Source organism: Dendropsophus ebraccatus, chromosome 10 (genome assembly GCF_027789765.1).
Source record: "Dendropsophus ebraccatus isolate aDenEbr1 chromosome 10, aDenEbr1.pat, whole genome shotgun sequence".
Classification (NCBI taxonomy): domain Eukaryota; kingdom Metazoa; phylum Chordata; class Amphibia; order Anura; family Hylidae; genus Dendropsophus; species Dendropsophus ebraccatus.
The window spans coordinates 11,379,510-11,397,515 of NC_091463.1; the positions used below are offsets into that span (position 1 = coordinate 11,379,510).

The 18,006-nt window shown below is 44.8% G+C and overlaps 1 protein-coding gene across 2 annotated transcripts in view; it reads left to right on the plus strand.

The window, feature by feature from the left end:
* LOC138802926 (properdin-like) overlaps positions 1 to 18,006 on the plus strand; it is a 67,480-nt gene that overhangs the window by 5,324 nt on the left and 44,150 nt on the right. Inside the window, exons 5-7 of one of the 2 annotated variants that reach the window (XM_069986690.1) lie at positions 10,288 to 10,389; positions 10,884 to 11,422; positions 11,679 to 11,858. In XM_069986690.1, the coding sequence (XP_069842791.1) occupies positions 10,288 to 10,389; positions 10,884 to 10,982 (201 nt within the window). In that variant the 3' untranslated portion in view covers positions 10,983 to 11,422; positions 11,679 to 11,858. The remainder of the gene's footprint in view (positions 1 to 10,287; positions 10,390 to 10,883; positions 11,423 to 11,678; positions 11,859 to 18,006) is intronic. The other variant, XM_069986692.1, reaches the window with a different exon arrangement.

Sequence of the window (18,006 nt, forward strand, 5' to 3'; positions counted from 1 at the left end):
GAACACACTGTAAAGAATGGGTTAATCAGTTAACTCTCCCTCCACACATAACTCCCCAGGTGGCTGTAAACCTGCTGGTACTAGTGCCGCTTGTAGCAGCTATCGGTGAAGGGGTTAATCAGAGGTCAGAGGGAAGCAGGGGTGATGCGGACCGGCACTGGAGGAGAGACGGAAGGCATCCGATCACCGGAAGAATTGATCAGGTAGCAGTTGGTTAAAATGAGAGGGCTCCCTACCCAGTACAGTATCAGGATGGGGACACAGGTTGGGTCATATTAAGAAATCTTGCTTTTTAACAATTTTTTAAAATTTTTAGCTTGTCTTGCAAAACACTCTCAAACCAAGAAACTTGTATTTCAAGATTTCACTGTCTCTCTAACTATATTTATTATAAAGTTAACATTCTGGTCCAGCTATTAGCAACCCATCTGATGCTGCCATATTATCCCTACTACATCTGTCTACAGTATACATAATATCTGGTCACCCAGATTGGGGTGCTGGCCGTCTTTTTGGGCCTTTTTTTCTCCCTCCAGAGGTTCCACCCCTGATACCTCATCACTGCTGCACAGAGAGAGTCCGCCCCATGTCAGTCATCACACTGAATGCTGGGGTTGGTGCTGGTTTTGGGCCTTGATGTTGGTTTGCCCTATCATATCCTTTTATCACCATTGAACCCAACCCCCCTCTCTACATGCATCATCTCTATGGTATATATGCCCTTGTTTTTTATGCTGGTTACCTTTTATATCTTAAAATGTACTATAAAAACCTACTTTAAATCCGATTATATATTGTAATTCTAAATCTCCCTCCCATCATGCCTCAAGATGACACGACACCCGCCTCCGCCATTTTTGTATAATCTTTATTTATCACACCGATATACACAAAGAAGGAAGGAACATAAACTGGGATTGGAGGTATAAACAGACCTTCCTGCTAACAGGTTTGTTGATTTTGATCATTTGTATCACAAGAGGCCAGGGCTCCATGGTTTTAGCCTATGTGTTTGTGTGCTCTATGTGTATGCTGTATGTGACCCTATACTTGGGGTAACTTTTATCAGTCACGCTCTGCATTGGAGACATGGGATGTCTGGATTAGATATAGAGCTGAGCAGTATACATATATATTCCCAATTTAGATGGGAGCGGAGTATGAATGTGCAGTCTCGGAGATGTTAATCCCACACTCTATCTGCATTTCACCCCACTCATTCCCTGCTTCAACCACATTCCTCTTTTTATGGCTGGCGTTCCTCCATTTCTCCCCCCCCCCCCCCCTTCCTTCCAATCATCTACTTACATTCTTTCCTCTCTTCATGTATATTCAGATTCACTTAATACTTTGGCTACATTTTCGTCTCCAGCAAGTAGTTGCTATGTGGTTCCTCATCCTCGCATATAGCTTTCAGCAGAATTTAACAGTGTTGGTCTGAATTATGACTAATCTCTCATCTGGCCTTAGTCTTACATCCCGCACACCTTTTATGAGGCTTACAGCACTCATTCCTAGTAGTTACAAAATTTGGGATAAAAATAAAAAAAATTATTTATTTTTTTTAAACATTTTTTTGTTAAACATATTAAAAAAATTTAAGATGTAATTTTTATAATAATGAAGATTTCAGACATATAAAATAGCAGAACATCCGCAGATTGGCAGGACCAGCTTCGGGACCCCCGCTGTGCTCCTAGATCTCTGGGGTGTACACGTCATGATCTGGAGGGACACCACTCCAGTCACTGATTGGCTGAGCGGCCAGTCAAGTCCTGACGTCGCAAGTTCCAAGGACGGTCCACCCGCTAACCACGGGCTAGGGGACAGGTAAGTTCCTACTCCTGATCAAATTCCCCCTTGCTGGCTTTTCAAGATGACCAGACTTCTCCTTTTAAAGCGAATGTACCAATTCGCTCACTGAATCTCCTTTTTACACTTGCTGTTGCGGAGATCCCAGTGGCACGGTCCATTTTTCAAAACACCCAGTTCCTGCGATTGCCGCTGGTTTCTTCATGTGCACTTTGGCCCACTCTGGAGACAGGCCCAGCACCCCCAGTGTAACACTATCATCTCCTTTCTGTGACATGCCTCAATTAGAATCAAATATGCAAAAAAAACACTGCAGAGACATCATCATGTGTCTTGACGTCAGTGAGCTAGCCAGACCTTCCTCCAGTCAAGGGAACCACCCAAGCAAGGTATCCATACACAGAAAGCTGTTTTGGGGTATTTGCGCCTCATCAGTTTGGAGTAGGATTCTAGCTAGTGGTAGCAATGCCTAGTAAGTGCATGCAAAAGGATGCTTGATGACCTCAGGGAGATCAAAACCGACGTCCTTTTGCATGCACTTACTAGCATTGCTCCCACTAGCCAGAATTCTACTCCAAACTGATGAGGAGCAAATACCCCGAAACAGCTGTGTGTAGATGGTTACCTTGCTTGGGTGGTTTCCTTGACTGAAGACATTCCTTGGCCTTGGTGGTTCCTTCCCGGAGGAAGGTCTGGCTAGCTCACTGACGTCGAGACACGCAATGATGTCTCTGCGGTGTTTTGGTTGATCTCCCTGAGGTCAACCAGCATCAATTAGAATCAAGTCTGGCCACCTCACCGAGGGGATATCATTACACTTGGGGTGCTGGGCCTGTTTTCAGTGCATTAAAGGGGTTATCCAGCGCTACAAAAATATGGCCACTTTCCCCCTACTGTTGTCTCCAGTGTGGGTAGGGTTTTGAAACTCCGTTCCATTGAAGTAAATGGAGCTTAATTGCAAACCGCACCTGAACTGGAGACAACAGTAGGGGGAAAAGTGGACATGTTTTTGTAGCGCTTGATAACCCCTTTAAGTGGGCTGAAGTGGGCCGATCCTAGGAACTGTATGATTTTTTTGAAAAATGGCCCGCGCCACCGGCATCTCCACGCTGGCGCCATGGTAGTGTACAGAAAAAAAGATTCAGTAAGCGATTAGTAAAGTTGACACTTCCCGTTCTGTACATATCACTTTCTAGAAGTGTCCTCCTTATGATCACAGATAGGAGTACAGTAAATAGTCATACCGGTGTATAGATAACAGAAGACCAGACCACTCACATTCAGAGCCCAGCCTCTGCGCAAATCACAGAGCATACCTAGAAAACTCTCCCATACAAATGAATAGGGTCCCCCCGTCTATTGTTTCAAGGCTTGCAGTAAAGCACATCTCTATTGCTTTTTAAGCATCCCTGATATTAGGAATATTCACCCGATCAGTGTGCAGGGACGTTTTGTTAATCCTGGGCATCACAGAGTGAGGCCTGTATGAGGGAGAGTGCCATTAACATTTTCAGGCTGATCTTGGTATTGCAGCCCATCACCTTCAAGTTTATGGGCTAAGCAGAATTTGTACCAACCTGAAATAATCTATAATCCTTTCAATGTAATCTATATTTGTTTTTTTCCCCCAATGTAGCAGCAGATCTCACCCCATTGTATTGTATTATGTTGTATTGTACTGCATTCCCTATTCCTCCCTGCGCTGCATTATCTACTCTGCAATCCCTGAATGACCCTGGAGATGTCAGCCCACTGGAAATTTGTTATGTCCTGTCTTCTACGTATCAAAGAGAAAGGGGTTTTATTCTGTGTGAATACAAGGGAACAGAATGTAAACAGGACGGCCGTGACTGCCTGCCTGATGTATACTGAATGGTTGCTTGGCTACAGCATTAGGGATCATGGTGCCTCGGCCCGACTATACAAAATCATGCCTGGTTTTATTGTGTTCCTTCACCGCAACCCTATAGAGTGGATAGATCTGTTTATTTGCTCTGAAATTTATATTTGGCAAGCTGTGTAAAGAGGGGGGGCTTAAAGGGATACTCCACCTAACTTGATTTGAGGATTTATAATGCAATCTGTGATCAGGAGGTTGTTAGTAGTTAAACTATTTCAATTTCCATAATTTCCATAGATAGACAGAATATATATATATATATATATATATATATATATATATATATATATAAATTTTCAGTATCAACTAAAGCTTGTGTTCCCTTTGAAGATGATGGGCTTTGCATGGTAGGCTGCCAAAATCCCCAGAAATACCGACCCAATTGATGCTATGCAGTAGCAATGGTGGCAGCACCCAGGGGCATAGCTAGGATTTATGGGGCTTCATAGCAAGAAACTGTATGGGGCCCCATGGTACCTGTAAGGGCCACTAACCCTCCCGCCGATGCACATACTCACATGACCCGGCAGCCGGGACAGTCCCGCGGCACCCCCTTCTCTCAGACCCCCTGAAGTCACTAGCGTGCCAGTCGGTGAATGGAACGATAAGGGACTGTGCTGGCCGCCGGGTCATGTGAGTATGAGCACCGCATGAGGGGGTGTTCTTGTGGCTAGAGGTGCAATGCTGCCTCCGGCCACAAGAGAACCCTGCCAGTGGGTGCTGTGAGCCATAGCCACCATGATGGCCGACCATGTTTCGCCAGGGTTTTCTACATGGGCCCCATAGCAGTCGCGTGGTCTGTCTCCATGGTAACTATGCCACTGGCAGCACCCTCTGAATGGCTACCACTGTACAGTGCTTAAACAGTTGTGCCACATTGCTACCACAGCGTATAGTAGTATAAGCCAAATAGCAGTGCCAACACAGCGTTCGTGTCCATACAGAATTACATATACAGTTGGTGCCTACTACTCCATAATTGCCTATTAGTTCCCACCATGTAGTCACTTGGCCATAAAAACGCTCCTATAACACCACAGGAACTTGCATTCAGCAGCTACTTAATCTTTATGCGTGCCCAAATTGTACACGTCCTTCCTTTATGGGATGTTCTATAGGGATAAAGACTCGCTGAATGATTTGTATAGATGACGTTGCACTGCGATGGAAATAGCTTACGTCAACCTGGCATTTTCATAGCCTGCAGGATTCAGACAAAACATAATGATAAATGTGAGGTTCCTGGAGGAGCTACAGTACAAGTCCCGACACCGCCAATAAAATTTATTTAAGGTTGGCCTAAGGAGACGTAGCTGGGGGGCTCCTGTCTAGATGGATGCCGCGGTCTAATTACTATAGATCTGTATACAATTAAGTGGACGTGTAACCTTCACACATGTGGGCACATATGGACGTTCACTAAGGGGCCAATTAAATGTAATTGATCATTCAGACCTCCGGGAAGTCATTACTGTATGCAGGCAATGGAAGTGTAAGAAATGTGTATAGACACTGATCGGCCATACCGTTATATCCACCGCCATCATACTGTGTCCATTCCCTTATCCCTTTTTGCCACCATTACAGCTCTAACCTATCAAGGCCTGGGCTCCTACAAGTATCTGTGGTGTTATCCTGTAAGTTGTGAGGCGAGGCCTCCATGGATTGGACTTCTCAGATGATCATGCGTTTCCAAGTTGTTTTTGGTATATGGGTAAAGCAATATACAAAGTGAGTCAAAAGTCTCAGGACGCCCTTTTATTTCAGAAATAAAAGGAAAAATTAGACATCTGAATACCCCAGCAAGTAATATCGTGTTTGTCTGGAAAAGAATAAAAAAATAAACTGACCTGAAAATAAGACCTAGCTGCTTTTTGCAGGCTTTTTGGAGTAGGCTGGAAATGTAAGCCCTAGTTCAAGTCCGCTGACCAGATCCCTGACTCTGGGTGGCGGAGCATCAGCCAATCAGGGCCAAGTATATTCCACCGGACGATTATCGTTCGCATAATCGTTAACGATTAACAATCTCAAACGACCGCTATTGCGAAAGACCTGAAAACGTTCCCTCGTTTCCATGGAATGATAATCGTTACTTATGATCATATTTACGATAGTTTTTTCTTCGCTATTGCGTTCGTATCTACTGCGAACGACCGGACGTCTTATTCAATGTGAACGATTTGCGAACGAGCAACGATAAAAATAGGTCCAGGTCTTATAAAGCGATCAACGATTTCTTGTTCGGTCGTTAATCGTTCACTGCATTGCAAACGAACGATTATCATTTAGATTCGAACGATTTAATGATAATCGTCCCGTGGAATAGGGCCCTAAGATGCAAAGTAGGTGACACTGAATATGAAGGGACGGAGGGTACATGGGCAACTATAGAGGAGGAGGTAAACAGTATGAGGACTACCCACAGAGGGGGAAGGAAGGTATACAGTATGGGGACTACCTGCAGAGGGGGGATGTATACAGTATGGGGACTACCTGCAGAGGGGGGATGTATACAGTATGGGGACTACTTGCAGAGGGGGAAAGGAAGTATACAGTATGGGGGCTACCTGCAGAGGGGGGAGGGATGTATACAGTATGGGGACTACCTGCAGAGGGGGGATGTATACAGTATGGGGACTACCTGCAGAGGGGGAAAGGAAGTATACAGTATGGGGGCTACCTGCAGAGGGGGGAGGGATGTATACAGTATGGGGACTACCTGCAGAGGGGGGAGGGATGTATACAGTATGGGGACTACCTGCAGAGGGAGGTATACAGTATGGGGACTACCTGCAGAGAGGGGAGGGAGGTATGCAGTATGAGGACTACCTGCAGAGGGAGGTATACAGTATGGGGGCTACCTGCAGAGGGGGGATGTATACAGTATTGGAACTACCTGCAGAGAGGGGAGGGAGGTATGCAGTATGAGGACTACCTGCAGAGGGAGGTATACAGTATGGGGACTACCTGCAGAGGGAGGTATACAGTATGGGGGCTACCTGCAGAGGGGGGATGTATACAGTATGGGGACTACCTGCAGAGGGGGAAGGGAGGTATACAGTATGGGGACTACCTGCAGAAGGAGATATACAGTATGGGGGCTACCTGCAGAGGGGGGAGGTATGTATACAGTATGGGGACTACCTGCAGAGTGGGTAGCATATGGAAGAGGAACAGCATTGTCTCAGAAGTCGTTCAGGTTTTCAATATGTCTTTTTAGTTTAAAAGTAAACAACATAAAAAGTTCTCATGTTGAGTTCATAAGAAATGGATCCAGTGCTTTCAGCTCTGTGTTCAGCACCATGGACAACACATCAAACTGTGAGCTTTGCATCACCATAAAGGTTACCGGTGGTTGATAACTTTTGAACCACAAGAAAGATTGCAAATCTGATTATGGTAATCTGCTAATAATTCTGGTCTTGCCGTTAGAAAAACTGTCCCTTGATCCAGTATGGCGGCTTTTAAGTTGGCGGCCATGTTCTGGACATAGCTTAAAAGATAGGCCCTTCACCCATTACTTGCTGGGGTAGTCAGATATGCCACGTTCCCCTTTGTTTCTGAAATAAAGGGTGTCTTGAGACTTTTGACACCCTGTATTATCTAGAATTGTGACTGTATTCTCAAATGCTTATGTGAGTTTTGAGACTCATATTAATTTCTGCCGTCATGCTGCGGGGTCAGCAGTCCTCGTACTGGCCAGTCAACAGTTCTGCTAATTGACCTTCCACAATAGGAGTCTCCCCCTTGGAATGAGAAGAAACGTTGCCTATTATGAAGGAATGAAGAGGAGTTAGTGATCCGAGGACTGGGAAGGCCCGACGAGTTTCACAGTGCTGTACAAGACATGCTCGGATCTGTAGCTCCTCAGCACCTGGTTCGCTGTGGGCTGCTTAATCCCGAGTACAGGGAGACGACCGGCTTTAAAGTGGTCTGCATAAGCCTAAAAAGAGTACATGGCAAGCCAGACTATACAAGGGTTTATCTCTGAAGTGCGGCTCTTAGGGATATGTGATAGCTGACAGGCGGCAATTTGTAGTTTGCAAAATCAGCACAAACACGAGATTTTCTCAAGTGGCTCCGACAAGAGTGAAGACATAACAAAAGAAAAAACACTACAATGTTTGAGGATTTTCCAAGGGCTGTGATGTTGAATGGGAGCCAGAGAGATCTAGCAGGGGGATTCGTTTTCAATGGATTCTCTTAACACGTGGATTGCTCCAGATTTTAGTACAGAACTTCTTCGTCAGGGGTCGGTATGTGAAAGACGAAATAGTCTAATATGATGACCAGAATAGAGTTGCATAATAATTCCATTAAAGGAAACTTATTACTTTCATGCTGCCTGAATTATGAATTATTGGGGTGCTCCCTATCACGTTCTCCCCACAGTGTCAGCCTTGATTGATAGATCTCTCCCTATATCCAGTCAAGGCGAGAATAAGCTGCATGCATGAAAGTGATGACAGGTCCTCTTTAAAGGGGAACTGCTGTGGGTTTTTTTTTTTTTTAAATAAACTTGTTGAAAGTTATATATTTTTTTATTTACTTCTGTTTAAAAAATCTCCAGTATTCCAGTAGTTATTAACTACTGTATGTCCTGCAGAAAGTGGTGTATTTTTTCCAGTCTGACACTGTGCTCTCTGCTGCCACCTCTGTCCATGTCAGGAACTGTCCAGAGCAGTAGCAAATCCCCATGGAAAACCTATAATGCTCCAGACAGTTCCTGACATGGACAGATGTGTCAGACTGGAAAGAATCCACTACTTACTGAAGGGCATACAGCAGCTGATAAGTACTGGAAGACTTGAGATTTTTAAATAGAAGTTTATTACAAATCTATAAAATCCTATAGAACTTCCTGATTTGAATTTTTTTTTTTTTTTTGCTGTAGTACCCCTTTAAGGCTGGGTTAGCACACAGTATTGTAGCAGATACCAGAAGTACTGACACAGAATAACTATAATGGAAAGATTTGCCCCTTTTTTTATGTGTGTTAGACCCACTCCTGGTTTTGTGAACCCTGTCATAAACTATAACACTATACTGTATAATATATAACACCGGAAGCCTCATAGAAGTGTAGATTCATAGCTTTTGCCATGGCAGTCAGTGTAGTAATATCCACTTACTTAAAGGGGTTATCCAGCGCTACAAAAACATGGCCACTTTTCCCCCTCTCTTGTCTCCAGTTCAGGTGTGGTTTGCAATTAAGCTCCATTTACTTTAATGGAACTGACTTCCAAACCCCACCCAATCTGGAGACAAGAGAGAGGGAAAAGTGACCATGTTTTTATAGCGCTGGATAACCCCTTTAAGGGGTACTCCAACAAAATTAAAAAAAATCTTTCAAATCAACTGGTGCCAGAAAGTGGCAGAGACTTTAAATTTACTTCTCTTAACAAATCTCCCCCAGTACTATATAGCCTCCCTGTGCGCTCCCCCCAGTACTGTATAGCCCCCCTGTGCGCTCCCCAGGTAGTATATAGCCCCCTCTGTGCGCTCCCCCAATAGTATATAGCCCCTCTGTGCGCTCCCCCAGTAGTATAAAGCTCCTCTGTGCGCTCCCCTAGTAGTATATAGCCCCTCTGTGTGCTCCCTTAGTAATATATAGGCCCCCTGTGCGCTCCCCCAGTAGTATATAGCCCCGCTGTGCGCTCCCCCAGGAGTATATAGCCCCCCTGTGCGCTCCCCCAGTATCCCAGTAGTATATAGAGATGCTTAGAACTACAAGAATATTCATATACTGAATTATATTCCAGAGCTGTATTCAAAACTCTGCATTATTGAGAGTGAAATCTTTCAACATTCCCTGCTTGTTCAGGTTATTCGCATTATGGGATTACACCAGGCATTATAGTCATCTGATCTGGGAAAATGAAGTGGTCCCCCTAGGCATAGGAAATCTGCCAAGTTGATAGGGGAGTTTCTGTCAACAGCTTCCAAATGCAGATCTGGAGTATAATACAGGGTGTAACTCAGGATCAGTAATGTAATGTATGTGCACAGCAGAATAGTGAGTGCAGCTCTGGAGTATAATACAGGATGTAACTCAGGATCAGTACGGGATAAGTAATGTAATGTATGTACACAGTGACCACACCAGAAGTATTGTGAGTGCAGCTCTGGAGTATAAATACACTGCATTAATTTAATCATTTAATCACACGGCCGGGTTACTTCGTTCGTGAGGCCTATCAGCTTCATGACAGTCACCCGCACATTCCTGCCTACCGCCTACCGATAATGGGTCAATGTAAAGGGACCCTTAGATTTGCCCTATTGCCCCAGTGTGGTGTTTTGAGACTGAGAGCCTTCCTCAGGAGTATTCTGCCCAATCTTCTAGATAAATTCCTTTGCAGAAATTCCCATCTTGTCATGAATATTCATACACAGCAGCTGAGATCCCAGCCCAGTGAGAACAGAAAAACACCAGCTACATCTCATGCATCAATCTGTAGACAGAACCACCTCATTTACTTTGCCAGACGCAGTAGCCGGATTGTGTGCCATTGCTCTTATGGGCTGATGGTGCATTGACATATATTGGCTAACCCTGCTGATCTCTTTTCTAGACACCTCTACTGCTAACCCCAAGCTCCCTTCCCCCGTCTATCCACTTCTGGAGCACACTTAGCCCCATCGCTCCTCGAAGTCCTGCAAAGTTGTCCTTCCAGGTAAGGTTTGCTATGGTACATGTGTCATTGATACGTATATATTGAACTAGGTAGGTTGTATACATGGAGATGTAGATCTGGGGGTATTTAGTATGGCTGGAGCTCTGACCTGTGCTAGACCAAAGGCCAGAAGGTTTAATCCAAAGCTGTAAGTGCTGAAATAGTGACCTGGTGACCCGCTACATACCCTAATGATTTGGGGATGGTAAGCCCACCTGATCAGTGGAGATCACTAGGGTTTGGCTTCATTACATAGGACATTTTGCTCCTCAACCCTCTGCGACTTCCAGCCTCTAATTTTTTGGAGACCACCAGAGAGAGGCCCATTGGCCACTGAGGATTTCAGGGCCTATAGGTTTTGAAGGATAGGAAACATCATGGGATTTCCATTTCTCCCGAATAGGTAGATTTGGGTCAAAGGGCAAGAAGACGTCTGTCTATGGCCCATTTCCTATGAAACCCTTACATCACCCCAATCTTTCTTTTAATTCCAGTTCCCAACAAATGGAAGCAACCAGATCCATGTTCCAACCCTCAGTGTTGATGGACTGTCCACCCCAGTTGTCCTCTCGCCTGGACCTCAGAAGCCATAAGCAACCCACAGAGCTGTGATCTCCGATTTCTTCATAAGGACACAAATCTTGTTTGTTCATAGGATCATCCCAGTCGACAGATGTGTATTTTTTGTGTTGTGATATCTCAATGGACACAGCCAGCATCTTGTTTAAGGTCGTTCCTTGGTTGTAAACAAGAAGACCCACCAGGAACATCCAGATGACACAAAGTCCTGTGTGAAGCCCACCTCGCAGAAGACATTGGTCCATGCGTAGTGGATGGTTACTAAGTAATGTTCTGTTTCCTAAAGGAACATTAATCGCCACACTTTCTTTATGAAGACAAGCCTCCTCATAATCCTCAAAAGGGTGCCATCACCAAGACCAGGGTGGGCATCTATGGTGGAGAGCTTTATAGAGACTCACATGCTCAGTCTAACCTGAGATCTGGAAGAGAAGACTCTAAAGGTCCTTCTACGGTGAGAATGGCTCCTTGGTTCTTAATGGGAAATGAATAATGTTACAAACCACTGTGGCCACCAAAATATCCTCTAACCCCTTATTGTAAAAACACATGTCACTAGAGGGGGCCTTGTCAGCTGGTGCCCTTTTCACAGCTATCGGCCATCTCCTTGGAGTCTCTGAATCAGCTACAATTCCGAATGTATGGTCTTCACACTTTACATGTGAATAACTTTTTGGGAAAAAAAATTGATTTAGTTATTTTCATACTAGGGAGAAGAACCTAATCCTATACGGGCATGGGGGCAGTCATCATTACGTAGACCAATTTTCTAAAAGAGGTAAGATGGAGAATTTTAATCGTCTCAAGAACAGGAGGTCCTGCTGCATTAAAGATGGCTGCCAACCCAGGCACAGAAGACTTCTAGATATTTGAGGAAATCTGGTTTCCAGGTAGATAAGATAAGAAGATGTGTTCACTTTCTCCGAGATGCCTGGGAACTCTTTTCGATAGCACTTAGCACAGATGGTCTGCTGGCACTTTCTTGTGCATTATTGCTAAGAAGTGGCACAGATGCCGCAGATCTCTTTATTTTGGGAGTGCGAAAATCTTTCTTAAATTGTTACCGAGATTCTAGAACACCGTCTCTCACACCTTTACCACGTTGTCTCCTCACCTCCTTCTCGAGCAGCAGAAAGTTCAGCCACTGAAGACTAGACTATATTTAGACGTTGTGTTGCTAGCCTTTTTCTGCGGGTTACTTTTCTTGTTTCCTTCTTAATGTTTTGTTGATCCGGATCCTGTTTTTATGGTGTCCCTCCACCCTCTTTCAGGTGACGTGGATGAATGATGCATGTTCTCTATAAGAGTAGAACGGTGATGGGCAACCAACCCATCTGAAAACCAAAGGGGTCAAGAGTCTGAATTTTAATTTTTCTGCTTTAAGAGGGGGATCGGGGTTCTGATTGTCAGAGGTGCAATCACTAACGCGCCTCATTTTTTGCCCCCCCCCCCCCCCATCAATGGCTGATTGAGGTATGGGGTTAGTCATCACTGTTCTAAAACACTGTTTTTAGATATTCTTTAATTCTTGACGCAAATGAAATTGATTTCATTTTTTGTTGAGTGGAAAGCAGCTGCTTCACCCCCCAGTCCTCATGGACGCCATCAGCACCTCCTAGATCCCACTTAACCCCCATGCTAGGACATTATATGATCCCTATGTCATGTTACTCCGATGAGACAACATCTTCTTGTCTCAAGGATCATAGGTTCAATAGATTTGTAGTCATCATCCACCCTTCCGGTTCCACCATATTTGCTGTACATAATTTTCTAGATGTTCTAATTCTGCAATAACCTCTCTAGATCTAACATCCTCCATCTTTCTCTGTAGAGTCTATCATAGGGTTCTCTTACCCATCGAATATCCCTCTAGAGTCTCTTAGTTATTATCCATATTTCTAAATCAGTGTTCATTTGCCACTTTAGAATATCATCCACATCTCTAGGTAGTGGCAAATTTCATATTTTTAGATCCATCAACCCTATTTATAATTAATGTTTCTGGATCCATGGAGTTAGTCACCATCCATATCTCGAGATCTTCCATACTATCTCTATATTCTCAGTTATCATCCACATTTCTAGGTTCATCATCTATATCTCTAGATCTGTAATTCATATCCCTATCAGGGATCATACATATCTTTGGTTTATATCCAATAAATTATCATCTGTATCTCTAGATTGTTTACTATATCATCCATATCTCTAGATACAACCTCCATATTCCTATATTCAGTCATCATACATATCTCTAGATCTTCTAATTCATTATTTACATCTCTAGATTCTTTCATTCATCATCTAAATCTCTAGATTCTTGGTCATTATTTACATTTATAGACCCATAATCCGCATCTCTAGATCGATCATTCGCATCTCTAGACCCATCATCCCTATCTCTAGCTTGTCTTCCCCATATCCATTACCTCTTATGAACCCCCCATGGTGGATTGCTGCTTTCTAAACTTTCACTGTATATAATCTGATGTCGGATTTGTGTCCCCCCTTCTCGATAACCAGTCATGGAACAGTCTGTATCTCACATTCCCTCCTTGGTGGTCAGGTTCCACCTATTCCAAAGAGCTCCTCAGGAATGTTCCACAGATGCCAGACAGAGGGGGAGCCCAGTGACACCTCCTAAGCATAAACATTTCAGGGTAACACATTTTTTTTTTATTTCCAGGGGTGTGTGGTCTCTGCGGCTCTCCCTCATCTTTCCTAAGGCCTTTCTCTACTTACCACAGGGGCGTCTTGTCCTTGAAAGGGCTTCTGGGAAAAAGAAACACAATTTTCCTACGCAGTCTGACCGTACATGCAGAGTTCACACGGGTCGCGGGCCGCGTCCTCCGGCGCTTTCTCCGGCTCAGTACCTGATGTATAACTTTGCCTTTGCTGCTGCAAATTCCAAGCACAACACCGTCGGTGTGCTTTTTGTGCATAACTTTTTTAGTGTCTGCGCAGAGGTCATGTATATACTTTCCTTATAGAAATGTGCAAAACGCTTGGGGTGGGGTCTTGTTCTTTCTGGATATGCTAATGTATGGGAATCCTATAGGCTGTGTACACACGTTGCGTTTTTACCGAAATTGCAGCATCTTAATCCTAAAGGAGAGGTAATTTTTTTAAATCTGGCAAGGGCAGGAGGGAATTTGCTCAGGAGTAGGAACCTATCTCTCCCCGCACCAGCCTCAGGACCCTCACCGGGATCTCCGTCATTGACACATTACTACCCGGCTGATGGACCGGCTGCTTCAGTCACTGATTGGCTGAGCGGCCAGTCCATCAGCGGGGATAGGCGTTTTCCCCCAAGTCACAATGTTATCACAACTCGGGGGAAAATGCCATCTGACGAGGGTCCCAAGGCTGGTCCTGCCGCTCACATTGGGCACAGGGGAGAGGTAAGTTCATACTCCTGATCAAATTCCCCCCTGCCGGCTGCCAGATTTAAAAAATGTCCAGACTTCGCCTTTAAAGATGTAACGTATGAACACATTGAATCGGTGGGCGGGGTTTTGATTTTCGACCACTCTCTCCTTTAATATTATCGGACAGTATTTTCCCTCCTCTTAAAGGGGTTCTTCGGGATTAGAAAGAAAGCGTCGGCTGTTGTTTTCCGGCAGCAGCGCCTCTTGATCATAGGCTGCGTCTGGTACTGCAGCTCACTTGAGTTAGGATGCCGGACTCCGCCCATGAATAAAAATGGTACTGATTCTGGGAAGAAGCTCCTACGGTAATGCCATGGGACACATTTTGTTGTGTGCCAAAAATTATGTAAGATCAGAAATGTGTGCACCCAGCTTAAAGGGTTTATTCAAGATACTTTTTTGCATACACAGCGCCACCCCAGTCTTCAGGTTGTGTATGGTATTACAATTCAGCTTTATTCACTTCAATGGAACTGAGCTGCCAAACCCCCACACCCAAACAAGAGAGGAAAGAGGCCATGTTTTTCTAAGCCTGGATCACCCCTTTAACGGGACATGTTCTATCTTGGTCTGCTAGCAGCTGAAGGGTTAATTTTTACGGTTAGGTTTTGTGTGGAGAGAGGAGTGTTTTTATAAGGCTTTATGGCAACGAGGAAGGTGGTCAAATAGGACTGTAAAGCAGGGATGGGGAACCTTCGGCTGTCCAGGCATGATGGGAATTGCAGTTTTGCAACAGCTGGAGGGCCGAAGGTTCCCCATCCCGGCTGTAAAAGGTTAAATTATCGGGTAATTGGGGGTGGGGGGCATTCTGCATCTGGCGTCCAGCTGTAAAGGACAGGTGGGTGGAGCTCTGGTGTCAGCCAATCAGCATTGCTTAGAATGCTCCCAGTGATGCCGATTGGCTGAAAGGAGCATGTGCCTTATGTCCTGTTGAGCTGGATGCCGGGCACATCTGGTTCTTCTAGAAGCGGTATTATTGGGGTGGGTGGGGCTTCGAACGCAAAAAATCTGATCTGTAAAGGGTTAAATTATAGAGTGCTTAATGCCCCCATAACCTGAGTTTTGGGGGGTGGTGAATGGGATCTGTCTGGCATCCAGCTTGGAAGTTGGGAGGAGCACTGTGGCTCAGGATCGGGCAGCCAGTGAATCTGATTGGCTGAAAGATGCACATGCCCACTATTCCTGCCTGCCATTTGTCCCGTCTAGCTGGATGCCATCCGGTTCTGGAGGTGGGGACGTTCTTAGCACCCAGTAGTTTAACCCTTTATCGGTCTCAGCGGTATATGCACAAGTGGAAAGATAAAACGGGTCACGGGGAGAAGGGGGGGGGGGGGGCTACAGAAAGGCCATGTTACAATGTGGCCCCTCCCATTTGTAATGCCTCATTGTTACAAATATACAATCTACCTGGTGCTGTGGGACGTGTGACAAATGTAAGGGTGCAGGGGTCCTGGTGGCACGGGGGTCAGGCACCAGTACTATAAATGGCATGTGGTAATTCTGGGCCCCTGGTCCACCTTTTGCATTGGGGCCCAAGTCCTGCCATTGCTGCTAACTCCAGCATCCAGCTAGCTCTATGCAGACACCATATATATTTCAAAGCACCGTTACATGATATATTATATTTATGATATGATCCAATTATCGCGGATTCTCTTAAAGGCACGCTAATCTCAGAGGTGTATTTTATCATTAAACAAGGGGACAGAGGATTGTTGGGAGAGGTAAGGGTTAAGGGAAGTGAATTCTGCAGGCAGACTTCTTAGACGCGAGGCTATTTTTATACAGTCATTCCTTAGGCTAATACATATTCTTATCGGTTTATAGTCCGCCTTCCCTTTAAGACTGCCCGAACCCTCTGTTAAGGGTAGGGGGCGCTACTATAATAACTTACCAAAACGTGAGCGGATGAGTGTGCGTGTCTGGTCTGTGAGCGGATGAGTGTGTCTTTTTGTTAACGTGTCACTTTTTTTGCATGAACTCTGCTGAGGTCATGTCCATATATTTCAATGCTTAATGGCGCCAATGACGTGGCAGCCATCGGGCGCTGTTAGTCCCATAGTTTCCTACGTCATAGCTATGGTGCTTTGTGCCAGTTGCTGCTTTACCAATGTGAAGGACTGCTCTCGGTATATGTTCTTGGGGATCTCTACAGGGTTGACTGAACACATTTTCCAAGGCAAGATGGCGGATGTTGAGCAACTAGCGATAAGCTTCTGCGGCAACTATGTGTTTATAATGGAAGCTTGGTTCCCTCTTTGGCATGGGTAGTGTAAACCTTTCTCTTTATGGGCACTATGTTGGCAAACAATGCAAAGGTGGACAGATGGTGGGGTGTATTGGCATGGACCAGTAGGTGTGCCATTTTACTGTTGACTTTGAGGACTTTTTGGAGCTCTTGCCCATAACACCCAACCAGGTTATTGCATTCCCTTACTTGTTCTCTGTAGTGTTGCGCGGACTATTCGGCAATGTTCTCCAAAATCGAGCGCTCAGCATTTGACTCCCAGCATCTGGAGAAGTTGGATGCGGCCCTAGGGCTGTCAGGACAACATGGATATCATGTTTTTTTGCAGGAATCCCTAGGGCGGCATCCAACATCTTCAGACGCTGGGAGTCAGATGCGGAGTGTTTAAGTTCGGAGAATTTTGCCAAACTCAAACAGTTTCGTCAAGTCCGCTCAACACTAGTCTGCTGGTTATTACAGAAACTCTTGTGATGACACAAGTGAGGATTATACACGGGGTCTACACATTCCCAGGTGTCCACCGTACAGCGCTCATCATGCTATATAGTTCAAAATGTACATAGATATGCTGAGTTTGTTTTTTTATAGAACTTTGTTTCTAACCAAATGCCTATTCAGGAAAGCTGGATGCCATATTGCGGCCTCATGTACGCTCATTCTTGTGTTTTCGTTCTGCTTCACGTTCTGGCTCACAATAATGGCCAGTTGGTCAAAGCCATATTGGCATCCAGATTCCATGAGGGTGTTATGTTACTGGGTTTAAGGTTCATAGGTGAAGAACCCCTTAAAGCTCCTCCGTTACATATATAGTATTAGTAGCTTCTATTTTGTGCAATCCTTAACCCCCCCCAGCTACTGCGAATCACTATAGTTATCCTTTCCCCAACCCAGTTGACCTAGGGTCAACTAGTGATTCTGTGTATCAGAGCCGAAACTAAGCCCCCTGTAACATAGGAAGATGGAGCCAATCCTTTGTTTGAGTCTAGAACCCACCAGCAAACCTTCTATATGGGTTGACTATTTAACCCCAGTTAGGGAAGGGTATAAGAGAAAAAATGAGGTTGATCATGTTACATGTTTAAGAAGATATTTGGATAGGTAATGGCTATGGATGTAATATGAATTAATGAGATATTGGTTGTGGCCCGTTAGGTGTTGGGTCCATACAATGTTGGAGACCCTAAAGGCCCAAACCATGCTGGGGCTGGTGACATGTAAAGTTAATTATAATAACCCTCTGGATTGTTCTTTTGCCGTGTTTGCTAACACAACAGTGCCCATGGAGAGGAAGGGGTAGGTGCCCACTTAACACTAGAGATCCAAAAGGTTCAACCTATGCCAGAACGATAGTCAGCACAT